The following is a 19687-nucleotide window of genomic DNA, read 5'->3' as shown; positions in this document are numbered from 1 at the left end:
AATTCAAACCTAAGACTAGAAGCTCTCACTTTGGAGTAAGGAGGCTATTCTTACTTTGCCCACCTTACAGGACCCAAAGAAACGAGACTCTAGTAGTAAAAGGTCACCAGTCTGGTGAAATTGTTTTTCAGAATTGGAACCTTCCCAAACAGCCCTAAAGTTTTATACCCCTGGCAGATCCAAGCCCTCCATCCAGAAGGCAAGTCCTAGTCCAACTGAATTATTCTATGGATTGCTGAGTCTTCAGCCTCAATAGTCACTCTGGTTGGACTTGAATCCCCTGACCAACTTTTCAGGCTCTGTAGCAGTCTTCCCAGGTGGCACTAGTGGTAAAGAACCCACCTGCCAATGCAGGAGACTTAAGAGATGCAGGTTCCATCCCTGGGTTGGGAAGATCCACTAGATGAAGAAATGGCAACCTTCTCCAGTATTCTTGTCTGGAGAATCCCATGGATAGTGGAGTCTGGAGGGCTATAGTTCATAGGATCCCAAAGAGCTAGACATGACAGAAGCAACTTAGCATGCACAAAGCCTGGAGGAGGGCATGGCAACCCACTCCAGTATTCTTGCCTGGAGAATCCCCATGGACAGAAGAACCTGGCGGGCCCGCCCTTGCGTCCACAGGGTCTGCAAAGAGTCACACAACTGAGCGACTAAGCACAGCACACAGCACAGCTAAAACTAGTCAAGTTTTTATGCTACCCAATAAACCCAAAGCCCCATTCTGAGTAACAAGTCAGGTGCACATAATACAAACAGCCTAAGAGGGGAGTCTGGGAGAGGCATGGCCCTTTCTTTTATATATAAAAGAACCCAGCCCATTCCAGGAAGCCAGTGACTCAAAACCATTCCAGAAACCAATGCAGCATTCTGTCCATGTATAGGATTTTTCTTCCTTAAAAGGTGGTGTATACAAAGGAACAAATTAGCAATATTTCCTGTAATTTGGAGCCCAGACAATGTCTCAGTGTTTCTTTATCCCGGACATTCTGGAGAAAGTCCCTCAGCACTGGAGGAGAGGAAGAGAGTGCCCTGTGAGCGCTTGCCCATAGCATTCCAGCAAATGCTGGAGACTGGAATTATAATAGGTATTATTCTGAAGACAATGTGTGCATGCATGTTTGTGTATGCGTGTGCCCTGGTGCCTATTGCTTTAATAAAGTCCTTATTCTTTTCTCTTTTAGAAAAGAGAAATAATACATAATTTGAGAGCTTGAAGAAACATTTGAGACACATCCCCTCACTAACAAATGAGTAAACGAAGTCCAGAGAAGTCGAGTAACTCTCCTGAGGTCACACAAGCTGATTGGAAGCAGAGCAGCAACCGAGGTGGGTCTCCAGGCTTCTAGTTAGAGAGTCTGTGCATCACTTAAACAGGTGGACACTTACTAACATATCCCTTTGTCTGCCTCCAATGCGGGAGACCCAGGTTCGATCCCTGGGTTGGGAAGATCCCCTGGAGAAGGAAATGGTAACCCACTCCAGTATTCTTGCCTGGAGAATCCCATGGACAGAGGAGCCTGGTAGGCTACAGTCCATGGGGTCGCAAAGAGTCGGACACGACTGAGCGACTTCACAAGAACGATGCTGTTCAGTATAGTAGACAGTGCATACGTGGCTTCTGAGAACTTGAACTGGGGGGCTAGAGACACCGAGAAAACCGATTTTTAGCTGTGTTTTGCTTTAATTAATTTAAATATGAATGTACAGACCACTACTTGATCCAGAACTTCCCTGGCAGTCCAGCAGGTTAAGACTTTGCACTTCCATTGCAGGGGGCATGGTTGCGGAACTAAGATGCCACAATGCCATGTAGTATGGCCAAAAAAACCCCAAACAAAACAAAGCAAAACAAAACAAAAACCCACTACGTGATTCAGTTATTTGATTCAGCTACTGGGAAACTCTAAGCCTATTTGGAACAACTTGGGTATGTGTATCCATGTAAATCTTTTATGAGGTATAATACACATCAAGTATTTCCAACGAAAATAGAGTGATTGATTGAGATGTACTCTAAGTATAAAAGATGTACTGGATTTCAAAAACTGTATAAAAAGTGTAAACTATATCACTAGTAATTTTTCTGGTGACATGCTGAAATAATCATTTAAATATACTGGGTTAAATTAAATATATTAATTTCACCGGATTTTTACTTTTTAAATACTAAAAACTAAAATAAATAAACATTAAAATATTAAAATGACATATGTGGCTTGTATTATATTTCTACTGGACACTCTAGAGTCAGACTGTCCACACTGACATCTCTGTTACACCGTATAACCAGGTCTGTCTCCTTGGGAAAATTACTGGGTAGTTATGAGAAGCCACTATCTTCTCTGAAAAATGGAAAAGAGAAATATGTGAGGATTTCTTTCCCCTTTCTTCTTCTGTTTCTGGACATCACTGTGTGATGACAGCCACTTTCAAATGATCGGGAGAAACATGGCCAATACACAAAGCACAAAACAGCCATTCAAGGGCTAGCTGAGCAAATGACATACGTAAAATTTCCTGGCACGCAGTTGGGTTTAAGAATCCATCATTCCCTCTCTTGCTCCTTTGCCCCCGAATCCTGAACACACTTTCCCAGCCATCTCTACTTGTCTGTTCCTGAGAAACACATCTAAGCAGATGCAATCCAGGGCAGTCACATGTGTTATAAGCATATGATTTGCCAAAATTTGCATGTAATTGGCTTCTGTCTGCAGAATCTGGTCTCTGGCTATTTGATTTTGCTGCTGAAATTAAGATACACAGGAGGGTAAATTCCCTCTGCCTCCCTCCATTGATCATTCTACTCTTCCCTCCCAGACGACACTGTTGCACTAGCAAGTGGGGTGTCAGAGGTTTCTGAGAGGTGGAGAGATGCTTGATGAGGGGGCAACGAGCCAGGAGTGGGATGCTTTGCTTTTATAACATGAGGAACAACATGAGGGTAAAGGGTCCTGATCAGGCTGAGGGCAAGGTTTTCCTTGTGCTATAGCTGACTCTGCTGACCTGGGCCTAGAAGTTGGTTCCACCCAAAGCTTTGAGCTGGTGGGGTCTGAGGGAGGCGGGGTGATAGCCTAAGGGGAAAATGATAGCACATAACGGAGCTGGGAATCCAATAGGAGTCATGGCCAGATGCAGGCAGGAGAAATGTGAGTGTCCCAAGAATGCCCAGAGATGTTTCAGAGACATCAGGGTGCCCTCGATAAATAGGATGGATTTTCAAGGTGATTGTAATAATATTTAATAAAATGACAAGCTGATGCCAGCACATTTAAGGATTTGGGCGGGGGGAGGTTGATCTGTTAGTTACAGAGGGTCTCCTAAGCTATGGATTCTGACCGAGCTGGTGACATCCTCCTCCTAAGCACAGCAGCCCAACCATCACTCTCATCCATCCCCTCTGGGATCACCCAGGACCTTCCTTTCCCACCACGGTTGTAGCAAAAGACAGCCTCAGGCTGTCTCACCACAATCCAGGAGTCAGGCAGAGAACCTGGGACAGGGCATGGAGTTTGGAACAGCTCATTTAAACCCACAGCACATGTGGTCTTGTGCACAAACAAAAACAGTTGCATTTTATCAAGTCATATGCAGACAGCATGATGTCCTAGGCAGAGTTTGCATTTCTCCAGATACAAACACCATGAACTTCACACTTCGCCTTGCCAGCCTGCAAGGTGCCAGACAGATGCCTGCCTGATGCTAAAGATGGTCACCATGAGCCCAAACACTCCTGTGCTTGGCTTAAACTTTCTGTCTGGCAGATAGAAAATACTTATTTCAAGTCTACCCTCTCAAGGAGGCTGAAGATCCCCCAGGTGGCATTTTAAAGCAGTTGTGCTCTTAAGTGTAGCTCTGAATCTGTGTGTGTGTGTGTGTGGGGGGGGGGGGGGGTTACAAAATGTATTTTCAGCTCCTATAGTTAGTTCCCAAACACCAGTACTCTAAAAACTGCACAAGAATCATCTTGCAAGGTGTTAAAAAATATGGATGCCAGATTTTCAGCCCCAAGGATTTTGATTCCACGTGTTTTGGGTGAGTCCCGGCATCTAAGTTGCTAGGATTTTGATATGCAGCCATGGCTGAAACTCACTGACTTGGATCATTGCAGAAAGACAAAGATCTGTACTTGAGTCTGCTGCCACTCAGATTATCACTTGTAATTGGGCAAGGAACTCTGGAAACAAAGTCCCAGGTACGGAAGGGTTATATCTCCATCCAGACAGTGTGCAGATTTTTGTCAGGAGGCGACAAATTGAGTTAAGGTTTCAGTAAAGCAGATAGTGGGGCTTCCTAGGTGGCTCGGTGGTACAGAATTTGCCTGCCGATGCAGAAGCCGCAGGAGATGCGGGTTTGATTCCAGGGACAGGAAGATCTCCTGGAAGAGGAAACTGCAACCCACTCCAGTCAGTATTCTTGCCTGGGAAACCCCATGGACAGAGAAGCCTGGTGGGCTACAGACCATGGGGTCACAAAGTCATATACGACTGAGCATGCATGTGTGCAAAGCAGGTTGCACAAGTAGGCATACCTAATAATCTGCCCTATTTGAGATATAACCATTAGTCTTCCTTCCTGTAGGACTTTTGATTGGAGAAGGAAATGGCAACTCGCTCCAGTATTCTTGCCTGGAAAATCCCATGGACTGAGGATCCTGGTAGGCTACAGTCCATGGGGTCGCAAAGAGTCGGACACGACTGAGTGACTTCACCTTCACTTTATCTGCCCACCTCATCCCCAGCCACTAGGACAGTTGATTTTTCCTTAATTGTAATGAAGACAATTAAAAAAGAAGCCCGTGGTGCAGGAAGGTTTGTTTATATTTTGTGTACATGAGCCTTGTCAAAACAGGTACCAAACATTCTAAGAAACACCTGGGCTTATGTCAAATTCCTTATTAAAGTAGAAGAGGAGAAACAAAGTCTCTATGTTGTGTTTTTTAAAACTGTCAGTCCTCCACACTGTCACCTGGGTTGTCAACATGCTCGATTAGGAGGTTACCCACTTCTGCTGCTGCTCAGCCCGGTTTAATTAACACCTTCCCCTCAGTCCCAAACATCCCTTTAAACCACTCTTCTCCGCCCAGATAGACTTTTACACCTGTCTTAGCAATTCTAGGAGAGATGTTTTGAAGTGCCTTTTCAAAATCCCTTGTTAATGATCTGGTAATTATTGTGGTGACTTTTTATTAAAGTGTGAAGTGCTCAGCTGGCTCTTAGCTAAGAGAATCCCCCAGGCACCTGCAAAGAGGGACACAAGAAGGGAGAAAGGGGAAAAACACCCTGAGTCTAGGTCTGTCCCAAAGTTACAGGGGCAGCCGCATCAGGCCAGAGAAGATGCCCTGCCTGAGGCTATCAAGGCCACTGGGAGCTCCTGCTGGCAGATGAGAACTCTCCAAGTCCTGGGAGCAGGCTCACTATAGAATGTGGGGAAACTTACACAAATGACCCTCAAATTCCCAGCAGTCTCCTGGTGGTAACACCATGTCCCATGGCTGGCTGCAGGGAGGAGCCACGCTCCTGCATATGGACTAGGTATTGTCCTTGGTGTCCTGGCCCACATCCATGTTAAGAAATCAGGGCTCCTGCCCAGGAAGGCCCCTGGTGAGAGTTATTGATGCTTGTCTTCCTATCCTTAAGATCTCAGCTGCCAATGTGGACCAAGTGTGGGCCAGTTGTGCTGGATGATCCCCACATCCAGAAGCCCAGTATGCTACCCACCTCCCTACCTGTGCTCCCTAACATCCTGCCTCCACTTGTCAGAGTAAAAAAAGCACCCCAGGGGCTGAAACAGGATTTGGGGTCTCTCACAGCCTCACGACTCCTCATAATGGAAGAGACTGCAACACACAACAAAGCATCCTAACCAGCCCAAATTCCCGCAACATCCGAGCGCATCCTTCATCCCCCTCTCCCCACAAAAGGAAGACAGTCCCAGTGGAGGAGTAAGAGTGCCAGCCCGAGGATGCACTTGACTGTGGCATCTTAAGGAGCCAAGGACTCATCTCGTTTTACCAGTGAGACACTGGAACCAGGGAAGGTGACGTGATGGGCTCAAGAAGGAAGGCTCACCAGCCAGCACCAGGGTGGGACCAAAACCAGGTCCCTGGCGCGGCTCCACCTCCCGTGGCTTTTCTGTCAGTGCCCACTATGAGTCCAGGGGGACTCCATAGTTTCATGTGCTGCCAGCGGCCCCCTTCCTAAACCAGCAGAAAGCAAGGGCCTGGGTTGGGAGGCAGGGCCAGCTGTGACCCCAGCCGTCTCTGACATGCCCTTTGTACAGTGCTCATTGAGGACAGTTGCCAATGGATTGACTGGTCCCTGACGTGACTGCAGGGAGCCCTGGACTCCAACTTCTGCTGGCCCAGCCCTGCTCCCCATCCTGGCACCTCCTCTGGCCTGGGTACCATGGAAGCTGCCCTGGTCAGTGGCTAGAAATCATCTTCCCAAACCATGGGAGCAGCTGGATCTCTTTAGCTAAGCACACCTAGCTGATGGTTAGTCTGGAATCCCTTTCTCTGCTTCTCTGGAGCAGCTGGGAGGCAGATGTCCCCAGCATAAACATTTTAATGTAACTTTTTCTATCTCCAGGAACAATACTAGAATAATATGTGATAAGATGGAGAAAACACTGTTCACCAACATTCCTCTTAGGGACAGTATTCTGTGCATTCAAAAGAAATGCTCCAAGTCAGTGGTTCTCATTGTGTGGCCCCCAGACCAGTGGCCTCAGCATCCCCTGGAAACCACCTGAGACCTTGTTAGAGACGCAGATTCTTGGTCTCCACTCCTGCCCTACTGCATCGGAACCGCTAGGGTGGGCCCTCCAGGGCATTCGGGCGCAGTTAAGGTCTGGGAAGCTGATTTTGGTGGAGATGGGGAAGCTCCAGAATGTGCCCCATTGGCAAAAACCATGGCTCAGTGACCTTGTAAGGAGGAAGGGTCTGGCTTCCTGCGTGGTTCAGGTCAGGGGGAATCCTGGGATAGACTGGAGGGCAGGAGCTAGGGAAGAACTGGATTGCTCTTCACAAAAGAAGGAAAGGACTTTCAAGGTTCCCTGTGGAAAACTAGAGGGGAGGAGAGTGAAGACAGTGAGGCTGGATGCAAGAGAGAGACCCCCATAACAGGGAGAATCTTCAGACATCGTCAGTGGAATCATAAGCCTTATGCAGCATGCTCTCTCCTCCACAAAGCATCAGTGAAGGTTATACAAAAAACCAAAGTTCTGGGGGTTCTACACTCTGGACATCATGAGATGCACTAAATTCCACATGGTGGTCTCCATGCCACACTCAACAGAAATCTCTCTGCAAAGTGAATTGTCATGGCTGAATACTCTTGCCTAAGGGGGACAGCTCTGTATTTCCTTAGTCTACACTTACTGGGGGCCACCTGGTTGGCTTCCAATTTTTCACTATGGTAAACAATATGTGATAAATGTCTTGGAGGTGCAAACTTTCTCTTTATTGATGATTATGACCTTGGAACACAGATTCACAAATGTTGAGCAATTTGGTTCGAATGCTAAGTACTACACAGAACAGAAATTTCCCCTGAGATTAAGCAGGAGAGTGAGTGGTGCTCAGAACATTTATGAATATGATTAAGGAAAGAAAAAAAGTATCTTCTTCTTTTGAGAGAATTATAGGGGTTTCAAGAGTAGAGCCAGGTATTCTGGGGACTGTGAGAAAAGAGAAAAGGGGGCTTTCCAGTAAGATTAAAGCATTGCTAGAGCTGAGGGTGTTTTGAGTGATAACAAGAAGGCTGACAGATAGCTGCTGCATGTATCTGGTTGCAGGTGTCAGACAGGCATCTCTTGCCAGCTCCCAGTCTCACAACTGTGCTTTTAAACTCACAGTCTGGTCAGAACACGGGCAGGGCAGGATTCAAGTACCACTAGATCTAGGGTCGCAAGTGATAATGTCAAGGCCTTCTATTATCTCTAAGCTCCTGCTGTTGGTTACTCCTTCCTACTATAAACAGGGTTTCCATGTGCAGGGAGAGGACGAATGGGCAGGAGGTGGAGGAAGGAGTGGGCAGACGTACAGACAACTCCAAACTTCCTTCATCCCAGATGCCACAGGAAAGACAGCCTTCTCTTTCCTAGCTTTGTGTATCAAATTCCAACAAAGGTCTCTAATTGACTGGCTTGGGTCACAGGCTGGCACCCTGGGCAAATCATTGTGGTTAGGAGGTTTGGGGCACTTTGATTGGCTAGGCCTGGGTCACATGTCCATCACTGAAACCAGGGACCAAGTACTAACAGAATCACCAAAGCCATACGAATTTAGGGAGCAGCAGATACCCAAAAGAAAAGGATGAAAATGAGAAACCAAACCACAGATATTCACTATCTGTGTTCCTTCACACTATGGCAGCTACTGTTGATCCATTATAATATTTCCCCCTTGAACACAGATTCAGCCTCAGAAACCTTAACACAGCATCCAGGCAGTGATTTCCAGCTAGTCCAATCCAGTTTACAAGATAAAAGTGATTTGCCATTTTGGAGCTTAAAAAAAGAAGTCAGGTCATTGATGAACAAGAGACTACAGTGAATTGAATTTAAGGAAAAGAATTTGGGCTTCCCAGGTGGCTCAGTGGGTAAAGAATATACCTGCCAGTGCAGGAGCTGCAGGAGACAAGGGCTCAGTGCCTGGGTCGGGAAGATCCCCTAGAAGAGGGCATGGCAACCCACTCCAGTATTTTTGCCTGGGAAATCCCATGGACAGAGAAGCCTGGAAGGCTATGGTGCATGGGGCCACAAAGAGTCGGACACAACTCAGCACACATGCACACAAGCCAGAACCCTAATGGGTCCCTTCTGGGAGACTGCAGGTGTCAGTCTCTGGGACAGGGAGACAGTTGGGTGCTCGTGGTGTGTGGGACATTGTGAGACTGTCTGCCTAGGGGAGGTCACATGTGTTTTCTTTCCATTACTGTCACTGAAAAAAGTGAATTTTAAGTGGGCAGTGCAGAAAATCTCTGAGCTCTACTCAATAGATTTCCATGAGGATTTGGCTTTAGGAGAAGTCTGACTGCTCCCACCCATGTGCTTAATTGCATGATCAATGGTCAGCCAGAGAGGGTGAATTTTGCTGGGATAGGGTAGACAGAGCTGGGGCCACAGACCCAGTTGCAGGGTAGCACAGAGTTCTTCAAGGAGGAGCTCAAAGCTCACATCTCCACAGTGCACACAGCAAAGCAAACCCAGGCACAGTCAAGATGGAGACTGCCATTGAGTAAGCAGGCCTGAGTGGTGAAGACAGGGTGCAGCCAGCTCCGAGCAGTCCTGGGACACAGCTTCAAGCAGGTATTCTGCAGGGATTCTGATTCCATCTGAGGGACTGTAGGAGTTTGGCCAACAGCCCAAGTACCAGGAAGAAGCATGACTTGATGGCCCCAGTGGCTTCACTTGGACAGTGGGCTCCAAGTTCCTGCCTATTCCCATAGACTCCTTCAGGACTAGAAAGTGGGGCTGGCTCAGCCTGTGCTTCCAGCTCACATCCAGGTCTCCGAGGGCCTGAACCAGGTTCCCAGCAGAGCCAGAAGGAACGAGGTTTAATTGCATCAGGATGGAAGCTTGCCAAGTGTGCTGACACTTTCAGCCCATGCAATCAATCCTCCATCCTGTAAATAGAGTGAGAAGTGTGATTCCGGCAATTATAAAGCCCATCATTTTCCTCTTCTTCTCTTAAGTAAATTAGAAAGGCTCTCTGCTCTCACTTTGCAACCGGACCTCATTTTTAAAGTGCAGCAGTAAAAGCACTGCCACAGACTGTACTTAAGAGAGGTGCCATGTTTGATGGCCTGTTGGCCAAGGATCTTGGCTTCCAGCCCTGGTTCTGCTGTCAACCAGACTGTGACCCTTAATGAGGCTTGCATCCATCTCTGGGCTTCGGTTTCCCCACTTATAAAATAAGGAGCTCGGACTGGGTGGCCTCTTTGCTCCCTTTCAACTCTCATGGCCACTGGAATCCAAGTGTGCTCGATAACGAGGGATGGCTCTGTGTAGACAGGAATATATTATAGCTTCTTTTAAGCCAGGAGCTATCCTTCCCTCTTTATTTACCACATACAATGACGAATCCCTGCAGGTGCAAATACACCCACTTCCAAAGCAGTGTAAGGACAGAGGAGGAGCAGTGTGCTCATGTTTCTGGAACCCAAAGTGCTAGCTACACTCACTGAATGCGGTTTTGCAATAAGAATCTCATCTAATCCTTAGAAGAAAGTGGCTCTTAGGCCCATTTAACTGACAAGAAAACTGAGACACAGTGAAGTAGTGCATCCAGCCCAGGTCTGCCTAGCTCTGAAGGCCATGTTTACAGTCCCCAAATCTGGGGACTTTAGTAGAAAAAGAATGGGTAGACCTAGAGGCCACCTCAACATGAAGGGAATACCAGGCAGAACACCTGAGTGACAGGGCATGCCTAGGCGAGTGGCAGATGTCCCCAAGCATGTGGTCCAGCAGATCCAGCAGGAAGAGGGGGCGGTTAGAAGGCATGAGGGACCTTGACAAATATGTTCCAATGTTCCTGGCTCTCTCTAAATGGGGTCTGGCTTCCTCCGTCTCCTCCCTACCTCTGGAAATGGAATGCCAACGATTTCACTTGAAGGGAGTGTTTGGTGCTATTTAGAAGCAGCATGAAGTAAATTTTTATGATGCTGGTTGATGGGGAACATTCAGCTGCCTCGGCTCTGATGACCCAGCTCTGTCTCCCTCGTTTGCCATACTGAAACCCTCAGAACTCACCATTCGAAATGCTAAATGACATTTAAACTTCTTAGAAGGTGGATACAAGAACCACAAAATATCATTTGCCTTAAGGGTTGTCTTTTCAAAAGAAATTACTGTAAGTAGCCCCAAAGTTTTAGAAATGCACATCACCAGAATACTTTAAAAAAAATTTTTTTAAAGGTAGTTTCAGTCAGTTTGTCTGACAGATGCTCACCCTGGAAATAAGTGCTTACTGACAGTTCCTTTTTCTTTTCACAGAAACTAGTCTGCTGTCCCCATCAGTGGGGTTTAATCAATACCTCTTGAATACTTCGCCAAGTAGCTTGTGAATATATTATCTTAGAAACCATCAATGTCAAACCTGAAGGCTCTCAGATATCTTGGGAGCTCCAGGCTGTATGTCCACCCAGCTGTCCCAGCACTTACTGAGTACCTACTTTGTACCACATGCCCTGGTAACCCTGGAGGCAGAGCAATGGGTATGGGGAATCCAGGGCTCCATCCGTAAGGATGCACTGGATTGGGAAAACATCCAGAATTTTCAAATTTGTGGAATATACGAACTGGGGCTAAGTGCAGCCTAGATATAATTGCAACATTAAAGAGATGCAGATGGCCCATCTTTTGCCAGCTGCCCAGACATCCTGCATCTGCTTCTTCGTCATTAAAACAGGACAGTAACTTCCAGCTTGCAAGGTTGTCAGTGACAGTGGAGGCCATTTAGCAGGGCTGTGATTAAGAATACAGTTGTTAGACAAGGTTTGAATCTTGGTTTCGTACAAGTGACTTAACCACCCGAGCCTCAGTTTACCTCCTATGTGCAATGGCCACAGGGAAAGACTGAGGGCAGGAGCAGAAGGGGGAGATGGGGGAAGAGATGGTTGGATGGCATCACCGACTCAATGCACATGAGTTTGAACAAACTCTGAGAGATAGTGAAGGACAGGGAAGCCTGGTGTGCTGCAGTCCATGAGATCACAAAGAGTCAGACACATCTGAGCGACTGAACAGGAACAACAAAACGAGCACAGTAATCTCTTCCTCAGGAGCATATGGTAGGGATGAATATCTCGACACAGTGCCTGGAGCACACTGAGTGTCTGTCAAGGGACATTTATCATCTGAGGAAGGTACCAATGACAGGTCAAGCCCAGAAGAGGGGCTCACTTGGCAGAATTTCTCTCCCCTTCCAGTTCTTTCACCTTGGCAACCATTTGCGTCCTCCCAGTTCTCTCTTAGACACTCTCCATCTCCCTGTAACAGCAACAGCTTCTTATTTCCTCAAAAAGTCTTTGCTGAAATCTTACCAGAAGCCCAGCATGATGTTTGGGTCTCTGAATAGAAAAGAAATACCAGCAGTGGCCCTGCCCACCACACGCACAGGGTATCCACAAGCAAACGACGAACACACCAGACAGAACTGTCTTAGTAACAGCTTGAGCTGGCAACAGCAGCCTCGTCCCAAGGCAGCCCACGATTAATTGCCAAATGAATTGTGTGGGCTATAATTGCTGCCAGAAGTGAGTGGAGGGAAATCTCTCTTCTGACCACAGTGGTCGGGAAGGATAAAGATCCACATCCTGGAGGTCTGGCTGAGCCACTCAGGGATGTCACGAAGCAGTCTGGAAGCAGAGGACACAGGACTGGTCTAATCGCCCAACACTGGGGGCTCCCAGCCCTCCCCCAGTGACTGGTACAAAGGCCCAGCTCTTCAGAAGCAGTTCTGTGATCTGTCAAGTTTCCCATCTGAGGAATGGGATATCTCAGGGAATACAGGCATGAAAAGAATTCCTCCCCCAGTTCCTAGTGCCACCCCCCCACCCCTCCACCTCTGCCAACACACACACCAAGCCAACTACCACAACCTTCACCAGTGATTCTGACGTAGCTGAACCCTCATTTTAAGCCCCTCTTTCCTCTGTCCTATTTTTATGATTCTTTTGTGGTTCTTGCTTCTCAGGCTACAGCATGTGGTAATAATATCCTCTTCATTCCACCCACGTAATAAGAGAGAACTAAGGAATTACTGTACCTGTGGCACTCTGAGGTCCTTAGATGAAAGGAATTCAAATAACCCAGAGAGATCTTTTTGTTAAGTATAACTTCAATAGGCAGACTAAGGAAAAATTAGCTGACACCTGGGAGGGACACAGGAAATGAAAAAAATGAAGTAACTGGGCATCATTACTAATTATTTTCTTTGAAATCCTCATGGTTGTTTTCTAACAATACAGTCCATGTAGAAAAAACTTGCTATTTGTGTTTTATAGATAAAACAGAGATTTATCAAATCTCTGTTTGATAAAAATGACAAGACTTGAGGAGATGGAAGGAGTGTCATTTGCCTTTCTTCCTTAGGAAGGAGTGTCATTTGCCTTTCTTCCTTAGACAGAAGGGAAGTCTGGGCTCATCTGGGATGTTCCTCCCAGTCACTCAGCTTGCCCTGGCTCACACCCCTAAGTACTGCTAGGTTTGTGAGTTTAGTGCAGTCTTCCAGGTCAAACTCTGCCTGGCCATGTGGTTCCCCACGAGACCTAGCTCCTCTGCCGGTTCCGGGCAGGGCAGGGCAGGGCCAGGGGGTGGCTCCTTGGCCTGCAAGCTGGGAACGGCTGTGTGAGTCTTGTTGCTGTGGAACTGGTATGGCTCTGTCCATCTCAAGTCCCTAACTCCTGCCCACATCCTGCCTGCTGGGTCAGCCTGGTCTACTGAATTCACTCACTCATTCTTCAGCTAGTCACTGAACCTCTACTATGTGCGACTCATTGTTTCATTGAACAAAACAGATTAAAGTCTTGCTTTGGGGGATCAGGCATTCCAAAGAAGGGAGACATTAAACAAAGAACACACCCAGTGTGTCAGCTGACGGTAAGTACCAGGAAGACAAGGAACACTGCACGAGAGGATGGAGAGGGATGGGGATGCCGGTAATGGGTGATGTCTTACAGAAATGGTCCGGCAAGGCCCCTCTGGGGAATCTGATATCTCAGCAGAGATCTGAAGGAAGGGAGGGAACTAGAAAGACGGCTGCCAGAAAGAACAACATCCCAGGCAGGGGAAACAACTTGGGCAAAGGCTCTAAGTCTAGATGTGCTTGCTGTGTTCTAGCAAGGAAGCCAGGATACCTGGAACAGAGCCAGCGAGGAGAAGGGAAACTGGTAAGGAGATGGATCAGAGAAGGGACCAGAAGCCACAATTAACCGTTAGGCCTCTGCCTGTGGCTCAGGCAGAGTTCTTAACCAGGAGGCTAACTCAGTCAGCAACTGTGTGTTGAATGCCCTTTGCTTCTGGGTAGACCCCCCAGATCCCCACTGGGCTGAAGGGAAGAGCACAAAGTGATAATGGTTGCAAAAGACAGTGGGATTTTAATTTCCTTTTTTACCCAGAGTGTTAGTGGTACATTTAGAGACTATAAAGACTGCAGAAGAGAATAATGATGCAGAGAAGTAGAGAATCAGGTAGCCGGGTTTCTAGTAGTTTCCTCCACTGTTTTCCAATCTTTGTCTAATGCTGTTATGTTTATAATATATGCATATCTTTAAAAAGAAACTTGGGACTTCTCTGGAAGTCCAGTGGTTAAGACTCTGTGCTTCCACCACAGGGGGTGGAAGCTCAGGTCTGATCCCTGATTAGGGAACTAAGATTCCACATGGCATGGGGCACAGCCAAAAAAAAGTTTAAAATTTTTTTTATGAATAAAATAAAAAGAAACTCAACCAAAAATTTTTCTCAAGATAAAAGAAAATTATGTCATATAGTCATTTAACTTATGCACAGACTTTGGAACCCAACCTCCGTAAGACAAAACACAACCAGTTTTTTAAAAAGCACAAACTCTGAATCAATGAAGACCAGACTGACATCCTGGCTTTGTCACCAGCTTCTGTGAGGCCTCAGGTAAATTACTCACCCTCTCTGAGCCTTAGTTTTTTCACTGTAAAATAGGTATCACTATGGGATTGGTGAAAAGAGTAGAGATGATGTGTAAAACCTGGCATGTGGAAAGTACTCAATAAATGGTGGCTTGTCAGAGCTATTAGCAAACAGGCAAATTTGTCCAATCAACAAATACTGACTAAAAACAGCAAAACATAAATCGTCAGAAAGAAAAAGAAAAAAAAAAAAAAAAACCACCACAGACCCTCTCTCCCCTGTGTTCAGTGCTTCTTCTGTTTCTGGTAACACACCAGTAAACAAAACTGAAAATAATTCTATCTTATCTTCCCAAATCCCTATTGCCCCCAAAGAAAGCAAACCATTCTAGGACTGTATGGCTGTCCCTTTGAATGAGGGCACTGTGTTGGAGTCCATAGCATAAGATGGAAAGTGGGCAGAATTCGGCTTCCCAGGATGCACTGGTGGCACAGCTTTGCACTTAACTGTTTGGCTCCACAACTGGCTCTTTGTCATCTCCCTCTGCTGCTGCCTCCCTGCTCAGACAAAGCCAGAGAGCTCCTACCTCTTGGTCAAACCCTAGAGAGCATCCCTCGCTGCCAAAGACAGTGGACTTAAAACCCACCCATTGAAAACTGGGTGACTCTCAGCCTTCAGGATCACCTGAGGCCCCTGTTCTGAGGCTGTTCACCAGCCACATGGCTCAGATTAAAACAGCTCTGCCAGATCAGACAGAAGATTCTGTACCTGACATGCAAGGTTAAAAGGAAAACTAATTTTTAATAAAAGCACGAAAGTTCACATTGTCTTCTCTGATAGCTTGCTTCCCAGCAGAAAAGTGATGAAGGTTTAAACAAAAGGGGAGTCCCGGCTCCTTGGGGGATATTAATCATTTCTATAGATACCAAAGATCATTCCAGCTAGCCTGTTCTGAACTGATAGGAGCTACATCTCTTCAGCCACACACAAGCACCTTTGTGGATGGATGGACAGACACTGGGGTGAGCGCACTGATCACACCAACCCTGCAAGGCAGGTACCACTGACCCCAGTGTTCATATGGGGAAGCCAAGGCCAAGTTAGAATAATAGCTTGCCCCGCTAGAAAGAAGCCAGGTAGGTTTGGGACCTATATTTTGGAGCTGTTTTTACATCTTCCTCAACCTGGTTTGACTCACTGTTAGATACAATGGATAAATCTGCCAGACATGTAATCAGCCACCAAGTCTAGCAATGTTCTTTTTAGGAAAGGAAGCTGGTTTAGAGCCAGTGTCATTTCGCTGAGGGCCTGTTTCTGCTCTCCACACTCCTTTCCTCTCAGACTCAGGAATAGCCAGTGCCCCAGGGGCACACTGGCTTCAAACCACAGGGTTATTCTCTTGAAGGGGCATCAGGGAATTATTCTTAACAAGTGTAAAAGGCCAAATTGCTAGAAAAGTGGGGTTTTTTTTTTAAGCACATAAATCTAATCTTGGCACGTTATTCTTGATAGGTTTTCCTCCACTTAATGCCCTAACGGGGATGAATCTTCCCTTGAACACGTTCTACATAGAATCTTTCATAAATACCGTGCTCATCGGACCTGCCAGACAGGGCTTCTTTCCTGGGAACCCCAGAACAGCTACGGGGCTCACATTCCCACCAGAATTCCTGCACCTCAACTCCACAGAGTTCTTGGAATTTTCCTTGGGGTCTGCCTGCTGTGAGAATACCAAGTGGATCTATTGTGTTGGAGGCACATTAAAAACCAGCCGAACTCTCCAGACTTGAGGAGACACGGTGGCCAGGAGTTCTGGTTCTGGTTCCTGCGGTGACCGGGGGACGCCTCAGTTTTACCTCCTTGAAAGGAGCGGGGTCCGGAGAGCACTAAGGTGAGACACCACACGGCCTCCTCAGGCGTGACCTGGTCGCCGGGCTCTCGAGCCTCCCTCAAAGGAACGCAATTCTCTGAGTGCCTTCTCCGCTTGGACCTGGACTCCGGCGGTGTGGCCGGGCCGCTAGGGCGCGTCCGCAAAATCCGCCGGCCCTGCCCACCCCCACCACGACTATCGGACATTCTCCACAGACGCCGCGGCCGCGCCCGCGCGCAAGCCTCGGAGCCCCACCCCCGCACGCGGCCTGCACCCGTCTCGGCCCCCGGCCACGCCCCCGGCCACGCCCCCGCCCCCGCCGCGGCGCGTGCAACCCCGCCCTCCCCGGAGTCTCCGAGCTGCGCGCGGGCGGTGGGCGGGGCGCGACGGGGCGGGGCGCGCGGGAGGCGGAGCCGAGTCGGGGATTCCTGCTCCCCTCGAGCGCCCGGCCCAGTAGAGCTGCCTGGCCGTCCGAGGGACCCCGCGCGGGGGTTGGCGGGGAACCCCAGACGCCGCCGGGCCGGGAGGGAGGCCCGCGCCAAGCGAGCCGCCGCCCCCGCCTCCGCGCCGCCCCCGCGCGGGCCTGACTGGGGGTCCGACGCGTCTTCACTCCGCCCGCCGCCAGCCCCCGCGATCCCGCCGTCCGCTCGCCGACCCGTCTCCCGCGCGCCATGCAGCCACCGCCAGCCCCGCGCGCGTAGGCGCCCGCCGCAGGCCATGCTGCCCCTGCTTGCCGCGCTGCTGGCCGCCGCCTGCCCGCTGCCGCCCGCTCGCGGCGGGGCTGTGGACGCTCCGGGCCTCCTCGGGGCGCCCCTCAACGCCTCGGTCAACGCGTCCTCCTCAGACGAGCCGGCGGCCCCGCGGCTGCTGACCTCGGCTGCGCCTGGGGACCCCGAGCGCCCGGAGGAGGAGGCGGCGGCGCCGTGCAACATCAGCGTGCAGCGGCAGATGCTGAGCTCGCTGCTTGTGCGCTGGGGCCGCCCGCGGGGCTTCCAGTGCGACCTGCTGCTCTTCTCCACCAACGCGCACGGCCGCGCCTTCTTCGCCGCCGCCTTCCACCGAGTCGGGCCGCCGCTGCTCATCGAGCACCTGGGGCTGGCGGCGGGCGGCGCGCAGCAGGACCTGCGCCTCTGCGTGGGCTGCGGCTGGGTGCGCGGCCGCCGCCCGGGCCGCCTCCGGCCCACCGGCGCCACCGCCGGGGCGCCCACCGCTCTGCCCGCCTACCCCGCGGCCGAGCCCCCCGGGCCGCTGTGGCTGCAGGGCGAGCCGCTGCATTTCTGCTGCCTGGACTTCAGCCTGGAGGAGCTGCAGGGCGAGCCGGGCTGGCGGCTGAACCGCAAGCCCATCGAGTCCACTCTGGTGGCCTGCTTCATGACCCTGGTCATCGTCGTGTGGAGCGTGGCCGCCCTCATCTGGCCGGTGCCCATCATCGCCGGCTTCCTGCCCAACGGCATGGAGCAGCGCCGGACCACAGCCAGCGCCGCCGCCGCCGCCCCCGCAGCCGTGCCCGCGGGGACCACCGCCGCCGCCGCCGCCGCTGCAGCTGCCGCGGCCGCCGCCGCGGCTGTCACCTCGGGGACGGCGACCAAGTGACCCGCCCCACTCCTTCCCGTGTCCGTCCTGTGTCCGCGCTCTCGGTGCCTTTCCCGCCGGGAGACTCGGCCGGTGTGCTTCGTGCTGTAGTGACCGTTAGTTCTTCTGCTGGGGAGGGGGCCGCCGAAGAGGCCCCAGCGTGTGGGAAAAGCCAGGTTTGTGCCCCGCTTCGGGCTCCGAAAAGCAAATGCAAGCCTTCGCCCTGCAGGGTGGGACCCGCAGCTTGGAAGACGGAGAAGAGGGAAATGGGGCCCCTTCCCCTTTTTTGCGCACCCTGCCCTCCTCCCTCCCCGCACCCACGTGCCCTATATTCATGGCAGAAAACGACCAAATCCTGTGTATTTGTTTTATATATTTAATAACTGTTTTAAATGAAAGTTTTAGTAAAAAAAAATCAAATGGCTATTGCTGTAGTCAGAGAAGCTCTTTGTATCTGAACATAGTATTTGAAATTTGTTGTTTTTTAATTTATTTAAAAGGGGGGCACGGGAATGATTTAACACCGATATATTGTTACCGCTGAAAATGAACTTTATGAACCTTTTTCCAAGTCGATCTATCCAGTGACGTGGCCAGATGGGCGTTTCTTCTTGTACTCTGTGTTTTTTTGGCTTTTAATACAGACATTTTCCTCCAGAGATGCGTATGTGCCTTTTCTTTATTTGATTCCGAAAAGGAATCCAAGAATTAGAGGTGAGCCACTGAGACATGAGAAAGTGAATCTCCAAAAGTTAGAGAAGGGCTAACTCTGTCTCCCTTACCTGTCTGGGAGAGGTGGGAGATGGAAACCAAATTACTGACCCTAATGCCCTCGCCCCATGTTGTTTCACCCCGCACCACATTGCCCTCCCCTGAAACAACATCACTTCCCCTTCAGCCTCACTACCACTTGTCATGGCGGCATACAGAGTTTTATGTGACTTATCTTTTTACCCACTTCCCGCAAGCCCCACGAAACACCCAGTAAAGTGCTGAAATGGTAAAATCAGTAGGTCCTCTGAGCCAAGTGTCTTTCATGAAAATGATTCATTTTAAAAGGCATGTAGATTTCCTTTTCATATGTGTAACCTTTAGTATATGAATACGTTTCAAAAGCAGGTTTTAAAACGTGGGGTATTTTGGCATTAAGATTTTTTTCTCAAGTAAAGTCTCACGAACTAATAAACACCTTTAAAAAACTATTAAAGCTACTTTCCCTTTCTCCATCCCCTCCCCACTTCTGAGTGAATACGTGTGCTAGAGCATTCTGTTCTGGTGAATAGTAGGTACTATTCTTGATAGTTCTCAACATAGGGTCCCTGGGACAGCAGCGTCAATAGCACCTGGGAATTTGTTAGAAATGCAAAACTGGGGCCCTGCCCAGGAACTTCAGATGCAGAAGCTCTGGGGTGGGGCCCTGCAATCTGTTGTCTCTCCCCGCTCAGCTGCAACCACCAGGATCTCACAGTCCCCAGTCTGGGTTTGACAACCCCCAACGGGTGCTGACGTGTGGTCATTTCTGCCACGCCTGGGGACGGGCAAGGGTCCAAGGGTATTTTGAGGAGGATGGGGATTTACTGTGGTTCTCTGGTGGCACGGCTGTGGCTCACCCAGGACTCTCTCCACCTCTCACCC

At 49.4% G+C, this 19687-nt stretch overlaps 2 protein-coding genes across 2 annotated transcripts in view; one reads left to right on the top strand and one right to left on the bottom strand.

Annotated features, from left to right (window-relative positions):
- LARS2 (leucyl-tRNA synthetase 2, mitochondrial) overlaps positions 1–16599 on the bottom strand; it is a 258562-nt gene extending 241963 nt beyond the window's left edge. The window contains exon 1 of the mRNA XM_070463340.1: positions 16467–16599. The gene's annotated coding sequence lies outside the window, so the exon portion shown is untranslated. The remainder of the gene's footprint in view (positions 1–16466) is intronic.
- A 197-nt stretch (positions 16600–16796) lies between these two features.
- On the top strand, positions 16797–18709 carry TMEM158 (transmembrane protein 158). The gene has a single exon (XM_070463343.1). It carries the CDS (start codon positions 17198–17200, stop codon positions 18071–18073), a length of 876 nt encoding a protein of 291 aa, XP_070319444.1. The 5' UTR covers positions 16797–17197; the 3' UTR covers positions 18074–18709.
- Positions 18710–19687: the final 978 nt, after the last annotated feature.

Source organism: Odocoileus virginianus, unplaced genomic scaffold (genome assembly GCF_023699985.2).
Source record: "Odocoileus virginianus isolate 20LAN1187 ecotype Illinois unplaced genomic scaffold, Ovbor_1.2 Unplaced_Contig_2, whole genome shotgun sequence".
Lineage (NCBI taxonomy): Eukaryota > Metazoa > Chordata > Mammalia > Artiodactyla > Cervidae > Odocoileus > Odocoileus virginianus.
Note: the sequence above shows the minus strand (reverse complement) of the source record. Positions and strands in the feature narration are given on the sequence as shown.

Excerpts from the sequence above, each read along its gene's own strand:
- TMEM158 (XM_070463343.1), top strand. The coding sequence starts at position 17,198 with ATGCTGCCCCTGCTTGCCGCGCTGCTGGCCGCCGCCTGCCCGCTGCCG.